The sequence below is a fragment of the Pagrus pagrus genome, assembly GCF_965226575.1.
Source record: "Pagrus pagrus genome assembly, chromosome: 8".
In the NCBI taxonomy this organism is placed as follows: Eukaryota; Metazoa; Chordata; class Actinopteri; order Spariformes; family Sparidae; genus Pagrus; species Pagrus pagrus.
The window spans coordinates 4972213-4993479 of record NC_140192.1 but is presented as its reverse complement, the minus strand read 5'-3'; the positions used below and the strand labels follow the sequence as shown (position 1 = coordinate 4993479).

Here is a 21267-nt window from a genome sequence, read left to right as displayed (position 1 = left end):
CTTAAAAATGTTGGTTTGTCCACAACCCAAAGATACTCAGTTTCCTGTCACAGCCGAATAAAAACAAAAAGAAACTCTCACCCAAACCGATGAATCGATTATCAAAATAGTGAATTATTTGTTGCAGCTCTACACGTCACTACATGGAGATATTTTATCTTCAAATATCCAAGTAGATCGTTTCCATTTCCCTGAGAGTCTCAAATAGCAACAACACTGGACAAAATGTGAGTTTATTCAATCATTTAGTCTATAATCAAAATGAATCGCCAGTTAACCTTCCTTTTCCCAGGTGACCTGGTGGCATAAAAACATTTATAGTGACAGCGAGGTTTACAGGGAACCGATGTAAACGCAGATGGTTTCATTATTCCATATCCACTACATTGTGCTATCAACATTTACATTTACATCCTTAAAATAAAAACATTTTTTGCAGAAATGAGCCGTGGACAGACCAATTTGTGGTCGCTGCATTTGTTTGCATGGTAACAGAGACCGCTGAGGTTTCTCTGCTGCCACAATGAAGAATGCAGCAAACAACAACAGCAGGCATTGTGACTTGAGTCACACACACTGTGTCATGAATGTGGCCACACCACACACACACAGACGCACATACACACAAAACACATGCTTGGGCTGCCACGGGGCGAGGAATGTGTTTTTGTTTCTTTACATCCTCGTGAAGTTTTGGCCGAGGACGAGGAGAAAGATGAAATTTACTTTGAGCCTGGTGTTTAGTCAGGGCAGTAAATTGTTTTCTGACAGGGACTCTGTCATTTTGTACACATCTATCTGTGCAGCCTTTCACACTTTGACACAGCTGCACACTGAGATCGTAAGTTACACTTCTTTGAATGCTCACTATAACGACTTAATGTAATTTTATCTGATTTGATCAAATACTTTAATGCTGTTAGAGCATTATACTGATCTTTGACTACATCACATGTTTCTTCAGCCGGTGTGTACAACTCCAGACTTCAGTCTCCTCTCAGACGTCTCCCTCAGCTGACTGGCCCTCTAGTGGATGATAACAGATTTTGTTTTCAGAGTTGAACCCAACTTCTTATCTCATTCATCGCAACAGATTGAATTATATGACTGTTGCAGTGAACTAGATTGCGAGACGTCAGACCTACCTGTCTGGGCCTGCCGGGGATTCAGATCTTATCTTATCTGCCGTGTTTGATCAGTTTTTGTGACGAGGTCTCTGTTTCCAGTGGATGAGAAGTTGATTCTTACTGTATGCAGTCACTGTTGTTGTAACTCTACGCTGTAAAGGAAAATACAATCAGCCTCATTATTAAGAAACCGTTGGTGGTTCATGTGAAAGCACTCAATTTTCCCGCCACAGAGCTAAAGGTTGTTAGTATCATTCCCATTGTGTGTCGCAGCCTGTGCTCCACTTGCATGCACTCCTTTGTTTGTGTGTGTGTGTGTGTGTGTGTGTAAGTGTGTGTATTGTCCTCAGATAGGAAGCGATGATAGCACGTTGACGTCACAGGATGCTCCAACATTCAAGTCCTCTTTACCTCACTTCCCGTAAGACAGCTGAGCGGCGCGGCGGTGGGTTTGCGTGAGCTACAGGTGGTGTGATGGATGAGGAGGGAGTGGAGGTCTGGGTGGAGGGTTCGGACGGACAGACAGACAGACAGACCGGCAGCCCACCAGCTGTGCCTGAGCAGTGTAGTCTGCGCTGGAATGGGGACGTGGCCAAAAACAACATCAACCAGCAGCAGCAGGGCTCCTTCCACTCACATCACAGCAGCGGATCTCTTTGAGCTGCGTGCGATTGTCCCGTGGCAGATGGAGGTCCTAGATAGGCCTCCGAACACAACACACAAGCAATATGTGGACACTGAGAGCAGCTTGAAACAAACACGCAAACTGAAAAACAAGACACGGAGAATATATGGACGCATGTTCGTGTTTAATTAGTGGGTAAAGTTAGCTGTTAATTTCACCCAGAATCCAGCAAGTTAATGACCGTTTCTAATGGGAACAGCTGACGTACAGTAAAAGTTTCCTTCTGCGCATCTTGGAAAAGCCGTACTGCAACGGCTTATAAAAATACTTTAATTATATGTATGTAGCAAAAAAAAAAAAAAAAAGCCAGTCGGAAAAAGGATAAAGTGCAAAATATTAAAAAATGTAAACGGAGGTCTGTTACAGCTAAATATCACCTCTCGTCTCAAGTAATACAGCAGTTAGAGAGATGGGAAAAATAGGTCAAAACAAAGGCTGAGTGTGTCAGAAGTTAATGTGTCAAGCAGACAACCCTGTAACCTGTAAGAAAAGTGTGTGTGTGTGTGTGTGTGTGTGTGTGTGTGTGTGTGTGTGTGTGTGTTTGTGTGTGTTTGTGGTGGCGGGTGGGGGGGTCGGATCCCTGTGGAGACAGAATGGGAGGGAGGGGAAGTCAAGGGAGTGGCTTGTTGGTATTATATGTGTGTGTGTGTGTGTGTGATGTTGGTGGTGGTGTGTGTGTGTGTGTGTCAGAGAGAGAGAGAGAGAGTGTGTGTATGATGTGGCTGAGGGAGTAGAGCAGCAGAGTAGCGGATGTCCTGACTCCAAGAGGGTTACTGCTGAGAGAGAGGGAGAGAGAGAGGGAGAGAGGGAGGCAGTCAGTTGAGCGAAGAGAAGGTAAATGTCATTCAGATCTTTCTGCTGTCGTGTGTCACAGACACACTGACTTTCCTTCTCCCTGTCTTTTTAAACTAAAAAAAACAATTTGAACATCTTTCCTCGTTGATTGTTTCTGCCCGACTGAAGAATGGGACGTACCTGCCTCTGTGTTTACCTTTCAGGTTTGTGTGCATGATGGTTTATTGCTGCTGGGTCGGATCAGTTTTGTTGACGACACCGGGATGATGCGTACCTTTTTAATGTTTTTAGTGATTTTAACCTTGTAAGTTGAGGCTTCTGTGCCATCTATCTGTGTTGGGGATATCTCAGGTAGGTTGCTGGGTGGGTTGGGTTTTGTTTGCTCTGATCTCATCATAAACACGTTGCGAGAAGACACCTGAAGAAAGAGTAGCTTAGCTGTCTAAAACCGGGCCTTGCGTGAGCGATACGGGGGGTTTAGCGGACTTTGGAGTTGAGATGGAGATAAAGAAGAACAGTGACTCCACTGTGAAAACACACCAGAACGTAAGCTTAGATTGGCACGTGATGATGTGCAGTAAGTCAGAATAGGAATGAGGCTCAGGGCTAAGTTTCTGCGGGTTCCCTCACACCAGACCAAGTGTGTGTGTGTGTGTGATACTTAGATGATTGCTACCTCATTCCAGCTACTGTATTTCAGTTGTTGGAGGTGAGCCGAGCGTGTGGTTCCTCAGGCTGCAGTAATGGAAAAAGAGCCGCCAGGTTTCTCCGCTCTTCCACGTGGAGGCATGGAAGACCCTCAAATGATCTGACCTTACCAGTGAAGTGATGGATTTAACTTTCATGGAAAACTGGAGCGTCGAAAAAGCCAGCGTGTTAATCTGCAGTTGATCTCATCTGTCTGCTGGAGAAGGAGGTGTGTGTGTGTGTGTGTGTGTGTGTGTGTGTGCGCCTCAGCGCTGGCTCAAGCCCGAGCCTCATTGTTGTTATTTTTTGTGGAGTTGAGGGTTCAGAGGAATCCAGATGGCCCACGCCTTGCTGTGGTCACAAGAGAGGACAGTTGTTTTTGTGTTTACCGGCTTCAGCTTTTGCAATTACAGTCCCAACACAAATGGGCTCCTGAAGCCAGATGGGCTGAGTGGATCCGGAGGAGCGTTGGAGTGGGACGGCGTTAGTGTTGGTTCCACTCTGTCAGGGGCTGTGAGGGACGCCGCTAATGACAGCACGGTGGCTGGCAGCAGGTCCGGTCGCTCTGCTCGCCGTCTCCAGTTCCACTATTTCTTCCCTTTTTTTCCCCCTCTGCCTCACTGTCTGTGAGAAGTATGTTCCCTGTGGTTTGGTGGGAGCTGTGAAATGATGGCTGTCTGTCTGACTCCTGGTAGAGGAGGGGCGGGTGAGGAGAGACTTGTCCTCTCTAATTGTGTTTATGGCTCAAACACAATTATCTCCCCCTGTGACTCTTTGATTGAGTGACTCCACTCAGAAGCAGAGCGCCCCTTTTGTGTGTGACCTCTCGCATTATTACACTGTAGTGCCTTCAGCCTTTTGTGTTGCAGTTTGTGTCCTCCAAACTCATCAGACACCGTAATGACTCATTAAATGAGCGAGTCACTCAATTTATGGTCTCCAGTGTGGCGTCTCGGTCTGTGTGAGAAACATTTACCGTCGCCTTGAAAAGCTGAGAAGACTTTTTTTATGCCCCAGAATCTGTGCTGACACTTTTTTTTTTTTGCTCCATATGGAAAGAAAGTGGAAGGATTGGAAAAAATGAAACTGGAGCCGTTCTACGTCGCTCTGATGTCACATCTGACATTTCAGTTTTCTAGCTTCTTTTGAAGGAAGTTTTTGTGAGGAAAGTGTTTTTTCTTTCATGCTCACAGGTTGATCTCTCCTCCATTTCAGCAACAAAAGTTAATTCAATTTACTGCATTTATTTATTTGTTTATCTGTCTTATATGACACGTTTGATTATATAGTGTTTTTGTTTCAACAGATCGATTGCCAGTGACCCCTAATGACATATATCACCGTTGACGCTCTTTATACTACTTCACCTGACTTCCTCCTTTGCTGCTGTAATACTTACTACAACCTCTAGAGGTCGCCAATTAACAAAAAAATGAATATGAGTTGTAATCAGCTGCTTTTTCTAAAGAGGACAAGTGGCTGGTTAAAGTCTAAGATTGTCAGAAGTATCAATACTGCAATACTTTTTTCTATACGGGGTGTTTGAAATTGTACGACCTTCATTAATTGTACATTTTGTTGTATTGAAAGAACCAAAGCTTTAAAAAAAAAAAGGTCTACAGTCAGATGAAACATGAACCCTCCATGTGACCGGAGGCAGAGAACAAGCAGGCAGCGCTACACAAGTGGATGTCAGAATTGATCTTATTTCGTGTGCGTAGGACTTCTTCTCTTTTTGCCTTGGCATCCAAAGAGGTATTAAGTATTGATTTTCTTTTTCTATTCTATTCTATCAGATTTAAAAATTCTGGTATTGTGACAATATTATCATAACCTGAGCAGTGCCGTTCCAGATTCACCTTACTTGTTTGTGCTGCCGTCTTCGTCGACTGTGTCTGATTACGTTTTCTCTCCGGTGGCTGAGCAGCTCTGCCCTCTAATCTGCTCGAGGTGGGGAAGGTCACAGTCGACGGAGCAGAAAGCTTCTCGTCCATTTCTCACCTCGGCTTCTCGCCCGTGTTTCTGTTCACGCTGGCTGTGTTCGATCACCACATTCAGCTGCGGCCTCTCTCTAATCACGCCCCGCATTGATTAAAAATAAAACACAAACAAGGGTTTGTAAGATTCTCACACTGTAGCCGCTGCTGACAGCTGTGCCAGTGCGGGACAACACTGTTTACACATGGAGCAGTGATTGTAGCGTGCGATTGTGTGGTTGGGTGTGTGTGCTTTCTTTTCTTGCTTGAAAGCTTGTGAATGTGTGTTAAGAAGCTTTTTAAAGTAATAATAGGGTGTAAATTATATTTTCAGTATGTAAGGTCATGTCCCGTGTGTTTTTTTTAGGATCCACCCAAACTGTTGTTGGACTATTCTTGATCCAGAACACCTTTTGTGGGGATCATGTGCCGTTCATCTTTTCACATGAGCTACGCGGTGATGCAAACCACCTGCAGCTCCACACACAAGAGGTTTTTTGCCCTTTAATAGAAACGTTTGTCTCAGATTGTTGTGGATTACGAAGATGTGTGGGAGTGATTTAAAGAGTGTGTGTGCACACGTGCTCAGAGGAGCCTTATTTGTGCAGCTGATTCTCCTGTGGAGTAGCTCAAGGTCAGGCACCAGAGGCCCAACAGTAGTGCCGGCTTCATCTTCATCCCTCCTCCCCTTACGTGCTCCCCTCCAAACCTCACCAGTTTCCTCTCCATCTGCCAAAATACTGCTGCCTCTCCTCTGAGATCTCCCTCCTGCTGCGACAATCCTCTCTCGGTGCAGGTTAGGGCCGCAGAAAGAGGTAGTCTTGAAGGAGACGGAGCTGGCTGTTATATATTGGCTGTTTTGACACTCAGGGCGTCCCTCTCTCAGACGTAAACGAAGGAAAATAAAACAGATCTTTACTTTTCCAGCTGGCCAAAGCATGTTGCACATCATGGCTGGAGCGTTTGACCTCGACCTCCAACGAGAGATCGTTGTGATCTCCAGCTGTCCTCAAACAGACGATCATAGGACTGATGTTGTCGGAGCAATTTGCCCCTTTAGAAAAATCAGGAGACATTTGTGACCTGAGAAATAAAATGTGATGATTCTGGTTGGATTCATGTGTGACCCTTTTCTTTTTCTTTTTCTTTTCAACAGGAGACAGAGCGGGAGAGTCACAGTGAGCGTAACAGATCTCAGTTACGTGGCCAGCAGACGCAACAAAGAAGAATAGGTGAGAAACACTTCTGACTTCTCTTCGTGCTACACACACTTCCATACATGTTTAGCCTCGCCACACTTTTGGATCTGCAGAAACAGAACATCTTTTATATACTGTAAAAACCAGGTTTCTGTAGGCGCCAACACTGACCACCTCTGTTGCATGTGCCTGCATACATCCGCCTTGATGCAATTTCCTCTTCGCTGCCTGTTAAAATAGTCAGCCAAAGGACGCTTTCTCCTGCGGTGGCGGTCAGGAGGTCATATTAGTTCAGGCTCTTCAAGCACCTTCATTTAACATTATTAAGTGTTTGGAGTCACCTCTCAGCCATAGGCTTAATGACTTTGACTTCGTAAGTGTGCGGTAATTTCATTAAGCGCTCTGTTAGCCCAACCATCAATAAAGTGGTATGAATGCGAGCTTTCAGGAGGGAATGAATGTGCTACGTTCACTTAAAACTTAGCAGGCACAGAGCTCGCCATGAACAGCTTGTAAAACGTCAGAAGTGCTTTGTTGAAGTCGTAAATGTCGTTACAAAACTACCTATAGCTCGTCCAGTTTAAGGACAGATGTCCTCACAAAATCCCCCACAATCCTCTCATATAGGACACTAAATTTAACTTTGATCTTCTTTGGCCGAAGATGAAAGTGTTTTTCTTCCTTTGTTTAAGCCCGAGCCTGGCTGACCTGCACTTGGCCTGAGGCTGACAGCCATAATAGTTCAGTTCTGTGTGGCCTGGTCTGCCCCGCACTTGACTCCCAGTGCCCTTCTCATGGATGTGGGTTTGGGTGGTGGGGCTATGGGAAGCATCAGAGAGGGAAACCCAACAGCCACACCTCAGCTATATTAAGCTGATACCAGAACAAAACTATGGCCTAGATGTGACTTGACGTGGCGGAGAAACTTCCCCCGCTGTTCCTGATTTATCCCTGCCTTACAATTTAAACCAGGGTGAAGCTCGGGCCAACCAAAAGAGACCACCATAGAAAAGCAAAAGGAGGAAGGCGCGTTTTTAAAGTGGACACCAATCAACAAAGACACAGACGTTTGTGGTTGGGAAAGGACGGTGTAGCCAGGGTGGGCCGCTGGTTCTGTTCAGCAGAGTGGAAGTGGCAGAAAATAAGAGCTTTACTTAGACGATCAGTGGCAGGTTCACTTCGGTCTTTGAATGTAGCACAGACGCATACCTCTACCTCGCAGACACGCTAGCTTATATTTACATACCTCACCTCAATGACCATGTGTCCAGATGTACAGCTGAAACTGTAGCTGTTAGGGCTGTGATTTAGGAAATGAAATGTTTGCTCAGCCTCGAGTTCACAAAAGAGAGAAACGTACTCGACTTCAAGTTTTAACTAACGCCAATTTCACACAGAAGTCCTGTGAAGCTCTGAACACAGGAGCGTTTTGTGTATTTTCATCAACTAGACGACTCATCATTTTCTTTCGATCGACTAATTTATTAATCATTTAATCATTGAAGCTCTTCATCCAACACTGTGATCATTTTATAGTAACAGTAAATGTACCCTAGAGGCTCGTCTTCTACCTGTTGCGATCACCAAGCTGTCATGAACCCATGCTAACGCCGGTCATCAGCAGGCGAGGCAGAGTCTATAAACCTGTGTTGACCCGTTCACAGCAAGGACAAACATGAGCTCTCCTCAGGTCACTGCCTCAGTGAGAGAGAAGTATAAAGACAACCCTCACTTGGCCTTTTTTTTTGTTTGTGCTCTATATATTGACTGGCAGCAGAGTGCACAAGCTGCTTTTGTAGCTATTTCAGAGAAAAATGGCAAGCCTCTCATTACCCAGGAGCAGTGGGGATTTTCCCAGAAATCACTACACAATGGACATTGCAGCATCCCAATGGCAAAAACACGAACAATAACGTGAGAGTTGTAGAAGAAGCAACGTGTTTTTGGCTCTCACTTCAGCTACAGTTGAGCAGTAATTGAGTTTGGGTTGAGTGCATCATTGGATATAGACACTGCTGTCTACTGGACCATCCAGTGTCACATGCGTGAATTTATTGTCCTAATTGTGTGTCACAATCACGTTTTCTATTCAGTTACATAATCATCTGGTCTGTTTAATCAACAACTCGCTGCCGTAAATAAATCGATTGTAAGCGGTTTAGGGAGCATCTTTTTTCGGGAGGTGTTACGCAACGAAAGCTGTCACAATTGATCCCGTCTCGTCCGAAAGTGAAGAGCGATCGCTGCGGCTGCCGTTCAGACTGGAGTCTCTCTTTGATTTGGTTTGTAAATGACAGGCACGCATACTTGGTGAACCCCATTTGGTTGCAGAGTTGGTGCAAACGCAGGTCACACAGAAGTGTTTTCATGCCTTGGTGTGTACATGGGATGTGGGAATCTGATACGCTCTCGGTTTTCTCTGTTTTCTTTATCTTGCGGTACGTACACAACCTCAGCTATTCCATCACTAGAAGCACCGCGGGGTGTTAGAGGTAGAGACCATCACAGGGGGAGGATGTGGGCACCGCTGTGTTGTTTGGAGTGTGGTTTCCTGAGGAGAGAGGGAGCATTGAAGGACAGAGGGGAGGGGAAGTACTTGTCCTAGTCTCCATTTCACCCCCGCTTCCTCCCCGACTTCTTCTACTTGCATACCACCTATAGTTATGGCACATGCTCCCTCTCTTTAGCTTTGACCACTCCTTCTCTTTCACGCACATCCACCATCACAATCTCGCAGATCTTGCTCAGGAACTAGGCTAGTCTGGAGGAAATGCCTACATCCCCTCAAGTCTCCACGTGCCTCCTTTGTGATCCCGAGCGATACTTTCTGGCCCGGCCTTTCATGGGGCCCCGGAGCCGCAGAAGTATTTCATTTCCATCAGTTCAATCTCAAACTTCACCACCTACTGCTTCCTCCGCTCACACAATAACTCTCTTTACTTTAGTTTCATGATGTGAGAGGACGAATCGCATGAAAGTCAGAAAAGCTTTTATTGCTCATTTTTCATTCTTGTTTTCTGTTTTAGGCTCCAACTCAGGCATGGTGTTGGTTCTGGATCACCTGGTGAAGGATGACAGCTCTGGACCTCCGCTGATCCAGCCCCAGAGAGAGGCTGTGACCACAGAGCCTGAGCTGGTCCTGTCTCATCGTCAAAGGTCCGACTCCTCAGCTTCAGACCGCAGTGGCACCTCTGTGCTGTCCAGGTCCAATCTGGATTCTGTGGCCTCAGAGAAGAGTCTGGGCTCAGTCTTCAGAGCCCGGCTGGACTCTGGAGCCTCAGACAGGAGCCAGAGTCCTTCCCAGCGCGGTCGGCTGGACTCTGGGGCATCAGAGCGAAGCGTCAGCTCCCAGTCCTACGTCAGACAGAGACTGGGCTCAGATGTCTCAGACTCTGGTGGCAGACCCCGCTTTGGCTCTGGGGCTTCAGACAGCGTCGGCCTTTTGTCAAGGAAACGGACGGACTCGGGGACATCTGACCGGAGCGTGAGTATGTCCTCTGAGGAGAGGGGTCCAGCCGAGGAGGTGGAGGTAGCCATGAGTGGTTCAGCTTACAGCACAGATTCAGAAACCGAGGGCAGAAGCGGAGGTGGAGCCGACCAGGACCACATCGTTGACCAGGACCAGCCTGATGGTGCCGTTTTATCTCGGAAGGATCCTGCAAACGGCCTGCTCAACGGCAGCGCCAAGGGAAAAATCGACTACCTGAAACAAAAGGTAGAGTATACAGTCCTGGTCAGATGGATGCTTGTTGTCTTTGAGTCTGGAACGTACGGACAAGAATAAAAGAGTGGAGAAACTTAACAAAGGCAGCTTCGTTACAGCAACCATACACAGTGTTTACCATAGCTACACCACTAGAGTGGGGTGTTGAGCTACACAGCTCATGTGCACCAACAGTCCAAGCTCTCCATTTGTTTCTTTCCATTTGATTATTATTATCTGTGACAAGAAAGCCCGACCCTCCATTCTTCAGTGACACCCAGGTCCCATCGGCATCCATAAACACGTCACGCTGAGCTCATGTTAGGTGCTGTTTAACTTCGGTTACTTGGCTACACAAATAAACTGTGCACCTGATTGTCTCTGCTTCACCTCAGCGGCGTGTCACCCTCACCTGCTGTCAGAGAGGGATAGGCAGCGTTACGGGCCAGAGGTTCTGTCTCTCCTCATCCCACAGTGCAGAGAACACACAGAGCTGCTGTTTCGGCACCGACTTTTAACTGTTAAGCAACGTTTACCATCTTGGGGGCTCAGGTCGCCATGACGCCATCGCGTCGCTCCTATAAATGTGTTTACCCAAGGCCGGCCCCGGACTTCTTTTATTGTTCCCTGCGATATACGCTCATGCTCGGTCTCCTGAGAGTAATGTAAACACTCTGGGGCCCATCATGGCCCCGCTGCCAAAAAAAGAACAGAGGCCCAGTGCTTCACTCCAAACACAAATGTTACATAATGAAAACACCACCGGTTGATTCTGTATTTAGGATTATGTAGGACCGTGTGTCTGTGTGTCACCGCTGCCGTCCAGGCACATTGTATGTCAACCCTTAATCCCCTTTACTCCGTCTACTGATTAGTATTTTTCTGATTGTCATGTTTCTTGTTTTTTCCCCCTTCTTAGATAACCAATAACGGCGATCTGCCCCACACTCATGGAAAAGCAAAGGATTCTGGTAAGAGACAAGTCCAACACTTCACCGTTCAAGACATTTATCAAGGAAATAATCCAAACATAAGAGGATTTGCTGCATCTCTCTCTTTTAAATCTTTGTTTATTCAATATGTTTGGCTTCAGTACTGTTGATTGGATAGAATTACAAACTTCAATATGCCTAAGAGTGGAAACTAGTGATTTTTCATTGATTGGCTGAATCATCGGTCGATATCTCAGATATATCGGTATCAGTGTGCATGTTGTCTATATCGGTGTATATGAAAACAATTTATTTTCAAAGAACAATGCTGAAAATGTTGCTTGGGGTGATTCACAAATATTAGGTTATGAGCAAGGACTGCTCATTACATTTGTCATCATCATTACATCAGAGGAAGTGCGTTATAATCTCACACCAGCTGTGTTATATCCTGTAAGACTTCCAGTATATGGAGCCATTAGTATGACCATATAGAGCCACTCACAGGAGAGGAGACATGTTTTAATACACACCATTTGTGACTGTGCTCTTTGCTGTGTCCACTGTACTGTAAACTGTGGTTTTCCTCCCAAGCAGCACATCCTTTTTTCCTTTTGTGAGGATGACCTCAGTGAATATCTTCTCCTCTAATCACTAGTGTTCTTTTCCGTCGGGCCCGAGCCAAATCATGGGCTTTGTACACATTATCTGACAGTAATAAGGATCAGGGAGAGAATAAAAAAATATCCATGTGTGGAAGAAACATGTCCTGAAAAGTCCACAGACTAGGAAGTGAAAGACGGTGAAACGGGGGAGGTTAAGTCAGGCAAAATAAAGAGGCTGGAACAAAACCTAGAGAGAAGTGGAAAAGAGGAGTGGGATTTGTCGAGGGCTTTTGATGTGGAGGAGGAGAAGATGAGAGCAGGAGACTATAGTGTGCTAAATTCGTCCTGAATAGTGGAACGGATCAAGGCTCTGTGTCTCTGCTGTGTTGAGTTTGAGTGTTTTTTTTTTTTTCAACTCCCCTCCTGTTTTATGTATTTACAGCACCTGAGAAGAAAGATGTGGTTTTGGAACAATTCAACCGCACCAACTCTGTGCGTGATCGGATGCGCAAGTTCGCAGAGCCCAGTCAGACCCCAAATGTCCCAGCTGTAAAGAAAGCTCCTCTGAGGAACGGGACCACCTCTGGCAGCAGCAGCGGCGGCGGCCAGACGAATCACTCCCGAGCTACTGAGCTGTTTACACACACAGCAGCATCCCTCAGCACATCTGGAGACAGGCCAGCGAGGCCCCAAGGAGACTCCTCCGCGTCTCACACCTCTGCCGCATCCCAGAGTCACGCCATATCTCAAGCAAGAGGTGTGGCTAACAAACCTCTGTCTTCAGTCGGCCAATGGCAGAACTCCGTGGGTGGGACGAGGCATCCAGCTGAAAAAGATGTGCACGCCTCCAGTAACTCAAAGGAAGACAGGACCCCAGGGAGAGCAGCCGGACAGCAGGTCACCCAGGGAGAGGAAGACCCGGACATGAAGACTTTCCTCACCATCGAGATCAAGGACGGGCGCGCCGCCACCTCCTCTACATCCTCTCAGAGGGGAAACATCGTACCCATCACCAACATGGCCCCACGCATCAACACCAATGCTATGGGGCAGAGAGCAGGTAGGAGCATCAATCTTACAGCAACAACACTCAGACTCTAGCTCAGTAAATTAACTTGCTTATAATGATACGTGACTTTTCAAAGTATTAGTTCAGGAACATCCGTTGTTTTGTCTGTTTATCCACCTGATGCACGATGCTTTTTAGGTAAAACTTGATTATATTATCCTTTATAGCTCTCTCTATATGTTGATACAGTATGCAAAGCTACAACCGACTGTGTTTCAATCTGTATGAATCTTAATTTAGCAACTAGATATCTTTCCTTGCTAATACCAACACAATGGAAGTCGCTGTGGGAGGAGACGGCACCAAGGATTCGGTCATGAGTGGGATGATGACAATGGTTTTTGTGAAGCTGAACAGGCAAAGCACATGGATGAGTGGGGATGGATGTTATGAAGCAGCACGGTTGTACTGAAGGGTATTTGTTATAGAGTGGGCACGTTGCTGGAGAGCGGAGGGGGGTGAGGTCAGGAGTAGCAGAGAGTATATTGAGACAATGGAAAGAACAAGTGGTTGTCTCAGGCCAGAGTGAATAGTAATACTGTTGCAGTGCAAGTGAAGTCCACACAGTGCAGCGTTTTGTTTGTCATGTGCTGTTGATATTCTCTGTCCTCCTGCTGGCTAAAACGACACACACTGACTTTCATCATTCATTTGGACGTGCATCAAAATGAAAAAGATGTGCCAGATGCTGAGAAGTTTTAGCGACATTGTGAACAGGTGTTCAACGCGTGCCTGTCTGAATACTGACCCAGAAGCTTCATGCAGCACTTTCAGATATGACAGTGGAATAGATTTCAGTGGAAGGACACAACAAGTGAGGAAGACATACATCACAACAGCACTTAGTGAACACGAGAAACGATGAGGTAGAGTGGAGGACAAGTAGAGAGATGACAGGAAATGAGGGGCCCGCGGGCTGGACATGAACCAGGGATGATGCAGTTCATGGTCAACACCTTGAGCTCGAGGCCATCAGTGAGCCATGCAGAAGATGAAACAATAAAGAGACGGTTTTCCCTGTTTTCTAAGTAGTCAGTGAGCAGCAGATGAAAACATGGTTGCACACAGGAAACGAATGCATGGATCAGTATCAGATTTTTCGTTAATTATTGAATCTTCATGTCAACTTTTAATTAATTTACTTAATTTTAGAGACATACTTACAAAAGTGCGAGTTTCTAATATTGTCAGATCATTAACAGGCATGGTTAGCAGTGGGCTTGTCTCCTACAAACATAGTGTTTCCTGTAATGTAATGTACATACAGTACGAGCAGAGATTCATTAATTGCCTGAAGCATAAACATAAATAGCAGGAATCTCTTTTCGTTTCAGAAGCAAAGCTGCTACAGCTGCTCTTACGGTCTGTCCAAACAAGATGTCTTAAGTTTCAGCTCTTCGCAGCAACCGGGACCTCCAACCCAAACAGTTTATTTAAGACTCAAGCCGGACCTATGCAATTACAGCCTCCTCACCTCTTACAACCAATCCCCCGCCCTCAGCAGACATTGGCAGCCCCACTGGGCTCCTTCACGAGGGTCATAAGGTTTCTTTTCAGCTCAATTTGCCTTAATGACTTTGGGCTCCTTTTTTGGGAACCTGCCCGTCTCCTGCTGACTAAAGGCAGACTGAGATCGTGTCTCCGATTTCTCTTAAAAGCACCTAAGAATGTTAAATGTACACTGTGCTGCGCTGGTGTGCATCAATCCTGTATTTTATGATATAGCTTTCGTGCGTGTGCTGGCTCTTTCAGGAGAATGAAGAGGACTGTTTATGTTAAAGGTGCCGTCATCTACATGCTCTCACTTGTCTTATTAGACGAGTCTGTTGTTTATGACACCGTGGCAGCTTATGCAACTGACTGATGGCTACCGCCAGCACTGTGCAGGAACGTGCACACGTCTCAACTGTATACATGCATGTGGGGGCTAGGACAGATTGCTCTTGTTCAGCCATAACTGTGGACTTTAAATATACATTTCTGTATTTGCTATGTATTTTTCAGAGCTGACCCTTGGCCTCAGAGCGACACCGTTCAAGGTCCCCTCATCCAGCTTCTCCTCCGGATCTTCCATCAAGGTACAGTCCGTCTTTGCAAATTCATTTCTGGGAAATCATCACAACATTGAGGCTCCACAGAATCCCGACAAACTCTGTCGAACACGAATTAAAACACTTTCCCATTTCCTTCCAATTAAAGATGAACATTTTGTTGTCGTGCACTATTTCAGTCCCAACTCACTTAATTGAATTCCACTCTGTTTTCCCTGCATTCCTATCACCACAATCACCTATAAAGGCCTGAAAAGCAAGTGAGCCGGGACAGTGAAAGACAGACAGAGTGTGAGAAAAGGAGGGAGAGGAGGGAAGAACAGTGTTTATCAAACACAGAGTGGGTAGCCAGTCACATCTGTCCTTGTAGGGTATGTAAAGGAGAGCGAGGGAGAGGGAGGTGCTCGGGGCATTCCTTGTTTTCTCTCGTCGGGCCGTGCCCACTGCGATTCATCAGGGAAATGTTTCCTAAATCACACCTGTCTGTCTTCATCCAGCTCCTTGTAAAACACATGTTGACACAAGCTCTTCATCGCATCTTTTGCAAGATGCAACCCCCTCTGTCTCTCTCTCTCCAAATTTGTGCAGCGCAAAGTGGTCAGAGCTGTTTAGTGACAGTGGAGAAGTGACCGCTGTCAGAATGAGCAGGGAGTACAAACGAGTGACCTCTGGGGTTAAGGAAGAGCTGCTAAACTCCCATTTGCTTCATTCCTTATCCTCCTTTCTCCACCATGAAAGGAAGTGTCCTCATGAATGGAAAGTGGGGGATTGAGAGGGTGAGGAGAGAAGAAGCGGTGTCCGGTGTACTTTTTTTAATGACTCTTTATTCCAGCCCCTTGTGTCGAGCGCAGCGGTAATCTGGTTGTGGAACCAGGGAGCTTGTTAATGAGAGCTGGGAGGCGGCTCCACAAGGCTGCAGGGTAGATTTAAGGTGTTGGAATGAGACTGTCTCCATCAGTCAGGCCCTTGTTGAGACACACAAACACAGCGGCGCGTACGAACTAAGACACCGCAGCAGAGTCTTGCGTATGGAAAAGGGGATTTTGCAGGAAGAGGACAGATTCTGCAGATGAGGTTTATACCTGTCTGAGCGGAGTGCTACTGCGACAACATGCAGGTAACGTGGTAAAATTAGCTTTTTTTCCATGTTAAATGGTTCATTTACCTTAAGGATCGCTTATTGTTTCCAGCAGAACAGAATGGACTCATTTGTTTCATTAGTTAAACCTTAAATTGTGACCATCCTACTTGGTCTGTGATTTAAACGGTTTGGGACGAGGGTTAAGCCACGGGCCTTAACACTGGCTGCAAAATGTAACGCACCACCGGGCTGTGGTGGCTGTCGCATGCTGACAGGCTGATATTTCACCTGCTTCTGCTGGATTTGCTGAAGTTTGACCATACAAACACTGAGCATGAGGCTTTGTTTACACGTGGCATTTGAACGCGTTTCCACAGAGGCGTTGAAACCACTTGTGACTGGATCTAATGCATAATGTAAAGACTTTTCTATAGGCAATATTAGTTACTGTTTACTGTAAATCTAAAATCTGACATCTTTAACCTTAGATAAAATGTTCCTTCCTTCATAAATTAAGCTTAAATGGTGAAATCAGTTGAAACAGTGTGTTGGCAGACAAGAGGAACATGGCCCGAAGCAGGCGGGCTGGTACTGCTCTGCTGCATCAAACTGACTTTACAAGGAAAGAAACGCAACAACCCTCAAACTTGTTCATTTTTTTAAAGGGAGTCTGTGGATACTGACAGTGTTCACAAACATCAGCTGAGATAAGTAGCAGATAAGAGACCCTAAACACGTAATTTGCATTACAGTGAACCAGACAGATATCAGTTGAGTTGGTGGCCCTTCAGTGTAGTCCGGGACACATTTGCATACACACTGAACGGGCTCTCAGTGATCTGCTCTCAATGCCTCCTCGATGCGTCTGTTTGTCAGCTGAACAGCTAAACAGGACCAGACTGACTTGGCTAAAGAGATTGTTGCAACAGCAGCGGACACAGTTGATTAGCATCAGCCAGGGGGACGCAGCCTGGTTACCTTCAGACTGATCCAGAGACCACCTGTTCTCCGACTCTCCTTGGTTTAGTCAAAGATTAAGGCTGTGTGAGCGGAGAAGACACCTCAGGGGAGGCTTCCTATTAAAGTGGCCTTGTGTTCATTTTAGCAAGAAGAGTGTGTGGATATCGAGGCAATATGCAGTGTAGCATGAGTTTTAATAAGCTCTTCCTGTTTAGCGTTGCTGATTGTTGTTTATTGACCACAGCGGTTCCTGCCTGGGACTCTGATCTGTTTGGGTGGTCCTGGCTTCTCCTCGGCGGTCTAACTTGAACGTGCACAACCTCCACTATTTCCTTAGTGGTATTTTTTTAATTCCAATAAAACATGTTGGTGCTGATCGCATCAGCTCTTGCGGTGGATTGAGTATAAATTACAACCCATTTTAAGAATCAGTGGAGAGAAACATTTTCGGCTGAATTAAACAATGGAAAGACTTTAAAACAATAAAGGACTAATGTGAGTAAAAGAGTCGGAGCTGCTGCTTTTTGTTTATTATAAAAGCAAGACGGAGATTAAGTTAATGGTAAGGTCAAGACGCTTGCAGTATTTCAGAGTTTATTTCAGACAGGTGAGCCCAGCAGCTGATTATTGATGTCTCCTGCGCCGAGTGATCACAGCTGCTCTCGCCCGTCTCAGCTGTCCGTTCATGCCGATCACTGCGCTCGGCCTTGAAAAACAAACATAAATAATGCCTTCGTTTTATTACGAGGGTGATGACAGGACAGTCAGTCGGTTCCTCTTGTCGTAGGGATTACCACCGCCAAGCTCTGGGTCACTTTGTTAAAGCGCTGCTGCGTGAACGTGGACGCGCAGGCCCACAGTCGGTGAGACAGTCTCAGTGTCACACAGAGAAGAGAAGGACCCCATTGTAAACACGCTGCTGATGACACATACTCCCATTGTAAACACACTGCTGATGACACATACTGGTTACCCAACCAGCTCACGTGTGTCACAGATTGAAGCCGATGTGTTTTATTCCTGATGTTTTATTGCAGGCTGAGAGACGTGTTTTCCCTCTTTGCTATGTTGGTTCTTCTTCAGACTGAATCGCTGCATTGCTTTATTTCTGAGCGATGTTGGACGCCACTCAGCACAGTTTTTGGAAACTCTTGTAAATAGCAGCGGAGGGTTTGCAACAGCCGCAGACACTGTCCCATATAATTTAATCCAGCTACTATATTAGAAAATTGTTGCTAGTTCTTTTTATTTGTCTTGCTCCTTGTCTTTCATGCTTTACCCTGGCTAAAGTGCTTTAGTGCTTTGATGCATGGTAGGACTAGGGCCATGTCCTTCATGGGTTTTGACCCACTTTCCTGCTGCCTGTCACATTTCAGCTCCACTCTCCCCGGGGGCCAGATTCTTCCTGGGAACTGTTTTGCTTACCTATAAATCCCTGGAGATGCCACTGTTGCCCTTTGCTCTACCAAATTATTATGATCTTAGATGAGTGATCTGTTTCTTTGTTTTGGAGAGAGATACACATATTGATTTATACATTTAAGGTTCAAGTAAATACAGTGAAGTCTTCTGCTTAAGATCTGTTTTAATGTTTGTGACGCACTGACAATCATCAATAATCTCAGGTTCGTCACATTTCGTCATGTGCAGCCTCATGCTTCTTTTCAGTCTGCATTTAGAAATACAGTATGTACAGTACGATTCCTCTGCAATATGCCAATAGATCTTTAGTCGGCATTTACTTGAGCACGTATGACGTACCCGCCGCAGACTTCTGTCAGCACTCTTGGGAGCTCTTAATTTAACACAAAAGCACTTGAAGCATCCAAATGAGCCACAGCTGGGGCCCTGCTGCTTTGCCAGTAAGCCTAAAACCAAATCTTGGGAGAGCCACGATGTCCTTCCCAACATCCTTGCCCAGAACCGTGGAGAACTGCGCGCTGTCATGGCTCCCCAAACACTTTGTCCTTCATGGACTGATCTTCCCTCTGGAGGTCTGCCTTGAATCACAGCCATACAACTCAACTGACCTGATTAGTCATGACTCGGCTGCATTCGGTCAGAAAGCAATTTGAAGGGGAGAGAGCGCTAATGTATAACTCTACTCAGTCCAGACCTAGAGCCACATCTAAACCCTCGCTGCCTGCCAGTCGAGGTGTGAAGGACAAGGGCTCTAAATAAAAGGAGAGTTGAGAGAGGGAGGGGTGAGTTTTCTGAATTGTTGCCCCTACCGTACCCCGCCGGCCTCCACCAGTGCCCCTGGACTGACTGACTCAATGGAATAATGGCTTGGCTGGAGATAAATAGACATGTCCACGGCACCTGGAAAAAAGGGGGTGGGGCTACTGCTGCCCGGGAAACAGGATTCCTCGCATGCTCATTGGCTGTCAGGGTGTTGGCCGTGAAGAGGGCGATGTGCGGGGGTATAAAGAGCGTGCATTGTTTTGGGAAGTCTCTGCAGACGGACAGACTGAGAAGCCACAACCGGTTGATTTCTCTGAGCCTACTCTCAAGATTTTGGGATATAAAAGTGGATTTAATCTAAAAGGACTTTGGCCAGTGTAACATTGAGTGGGACTGGTCTGGCCATGCCTGGAGTGAACTTGGACTTCCTCCCAGCCTCAGAGGCTCCAGAGGCTTTGGGCAGCCCAGATAGTGCTTGCGCCGAGTCTGGTCTGGAGGAGGTGATTGGCGATCTGCTTGCTCAGGAGGAGGAGGTAGAGGATGAAGACGAGCAGTTTTGCAAGGGCAAATTCGAATTAACGTTACGGTGTGCAGTCGGAGAGATGCACAGTGACCTTCAGGTCTTTGGGAAGCGAGTGGATGCCCGTCTGGAGGAGGCAGCAGCTCAGGTGGCTCTCTGGCCGAGGCCTTCGCCAGGATGCAGGAGGAGAATGTGAGGCTGAGGATTCAGCAGGAAAAGCTGGTGAGGCAAGTGGAGCTGCTGTGCCAGTTAATGGGCTACCTGATCCTTTACTACATGAGGACCCCAGCGAGGAAAGCTCACCTTCAATCCCATGTGAAACCAAAACTTCATCTCGTGATCCTCCAACTTCATACCAGTGATCCTCCAACTTCATACAGTGTTACTCCAGACTGCACACCCCAGGACCCTGCACCTGAAGCACCACTTGATACTTCATCCTGCACTCCCCCAGATTCTCCATCCAGTGCACCCCAGGATGCTCCAGCTGGCCCTCTATCAAGTGCACCCCAGGAAGTTATATCATGCACCCCAGGACTCGGACTCTGCATCCGCTGAGACGAGCACACCTCAGAAACCGGAGCCTTCACCTGTCCCTCATCCGCCCACCTTTGCAACCCGCCGCTCCCTCTCTGCTCCCTCTCTGATGGCAAACATTGTGACAACAGCATGGTACTGCTCTCTGTTAACGGTTCTGATCATGACCCCCTTTTAATCTACATAAACTGCTTGAAGAATGGGAATGTCTTTCGTCCCAACGTTGACAGTACCTGTGGATCAGCTGGCCATGAGCTTTTATGTGACATGCCAGCGACACGGTGTTCTGCTCACGTACTCGCTGACCTGCTGTTCCATCCCTCTAAGCTCTCCATTGGTTTTAATCTGACATTCATGTTCTCACTTCATTTTTAAACAAGCTTGACCATCTCAGCTGTCAGTCAGATTTGACAGATTGTGTTTATGTGGAGGACTTCACTGCAATCTGTCACGGAGGTATTCCAGTCCTCTAACACCATTTGTTTCCGATCGTGTCCTGGCTAGCGCTCGTGTGTGTATGTGTGTGTGTGTCTGCATGCAAGTGTCCTGCTGAGTGGAGACACTTCCTGGTGGAGGAAGAGTGACCACGTTTTAACGGTAACCGGGTCCCTGGCCTTAAGTTACATAAAAGCATCCATAATGTTCACTTTGGCAGGAACATGAACTCTTTCAAAAGGTTTTACTGTACTGGCTTCAGTACAAGAACAACATTTAAGGTCTCACATTCCCGTTATACAGATCGATGCACAGCTTTATGTCTGTCAGGATAACAACCATGGCCTTTAGCCTTGTTTGCTTTATGTACTCTTGAGATCCCATAATAGTCCCTGTGTGTGTTTGTGTGTGCACTGGTGACGTTTTGAGGGATATGGAGTATTTGCGGCATTATCTTCAGTTATTCGACCAGCCAGAGTTCATATTCCTGTCTAATCCTGCAAAGACAGCTGGGTCTGCCAATCAGCTGCTCTCGTAACAGATGATTGAGATAATGAGGGGTCACCTTATCTGCACTTTTGTACTATATTTGGTTAAATATAATTCTGCTGTAGAGACTGTTTTACAAGTGAAAGAGAGAAACTAAACAAAAGAGCGACAGTGACTCATGCTGATGAGTAAGTAGACTGAAGCTGAATTCAACATGACTCGAGCACTGGGG

At 46.3% G+C, this 21267-nt stretch overlaps 1 protein-coding gene across 5 annotated transcripts in view; it reads left to right on the top strand.

The window, feature by feature from the left end:
• smtnb (smoothelin b) overlaps nucleotides 1-21267 on the top strand; it is a 46602-nt gene that overhangs the window by 16471 nt on the left and 8864 nt on the right. For 4 of the 5 annotated variants that reach the window (XM_084360574.1, XM_084360572.1, XM_084360575.1 and 1 more), the window contains exons 6-10: nucleotides 6427-6502; nucleotides 9496-10184; nucleotides 11092-11143; nucleotides 12152-12769; nucleotides 14783-14856. In XM_084360574.1, coding sequence (XP_084216700.1) covers nucleotides 6427-6502; nucleotides 9496-10184; nucleotides 11092-11143; nucleotides 12152-12769; nucleotides 14783-14856 — 1509 coding nt within the window. Of the gene's footprint in view, nucleotides 1-2557; nucleotides 2647-6426; nucleotides 6503-9495; nucleotides 10185-11091; nucleotides 11144-12151; nucleotides 12770-14782; nucleotides 14857-21267 lie in introns of those variants that run through there. The other variant, XM_084360576.1, reaches the window with a different exon arrangement.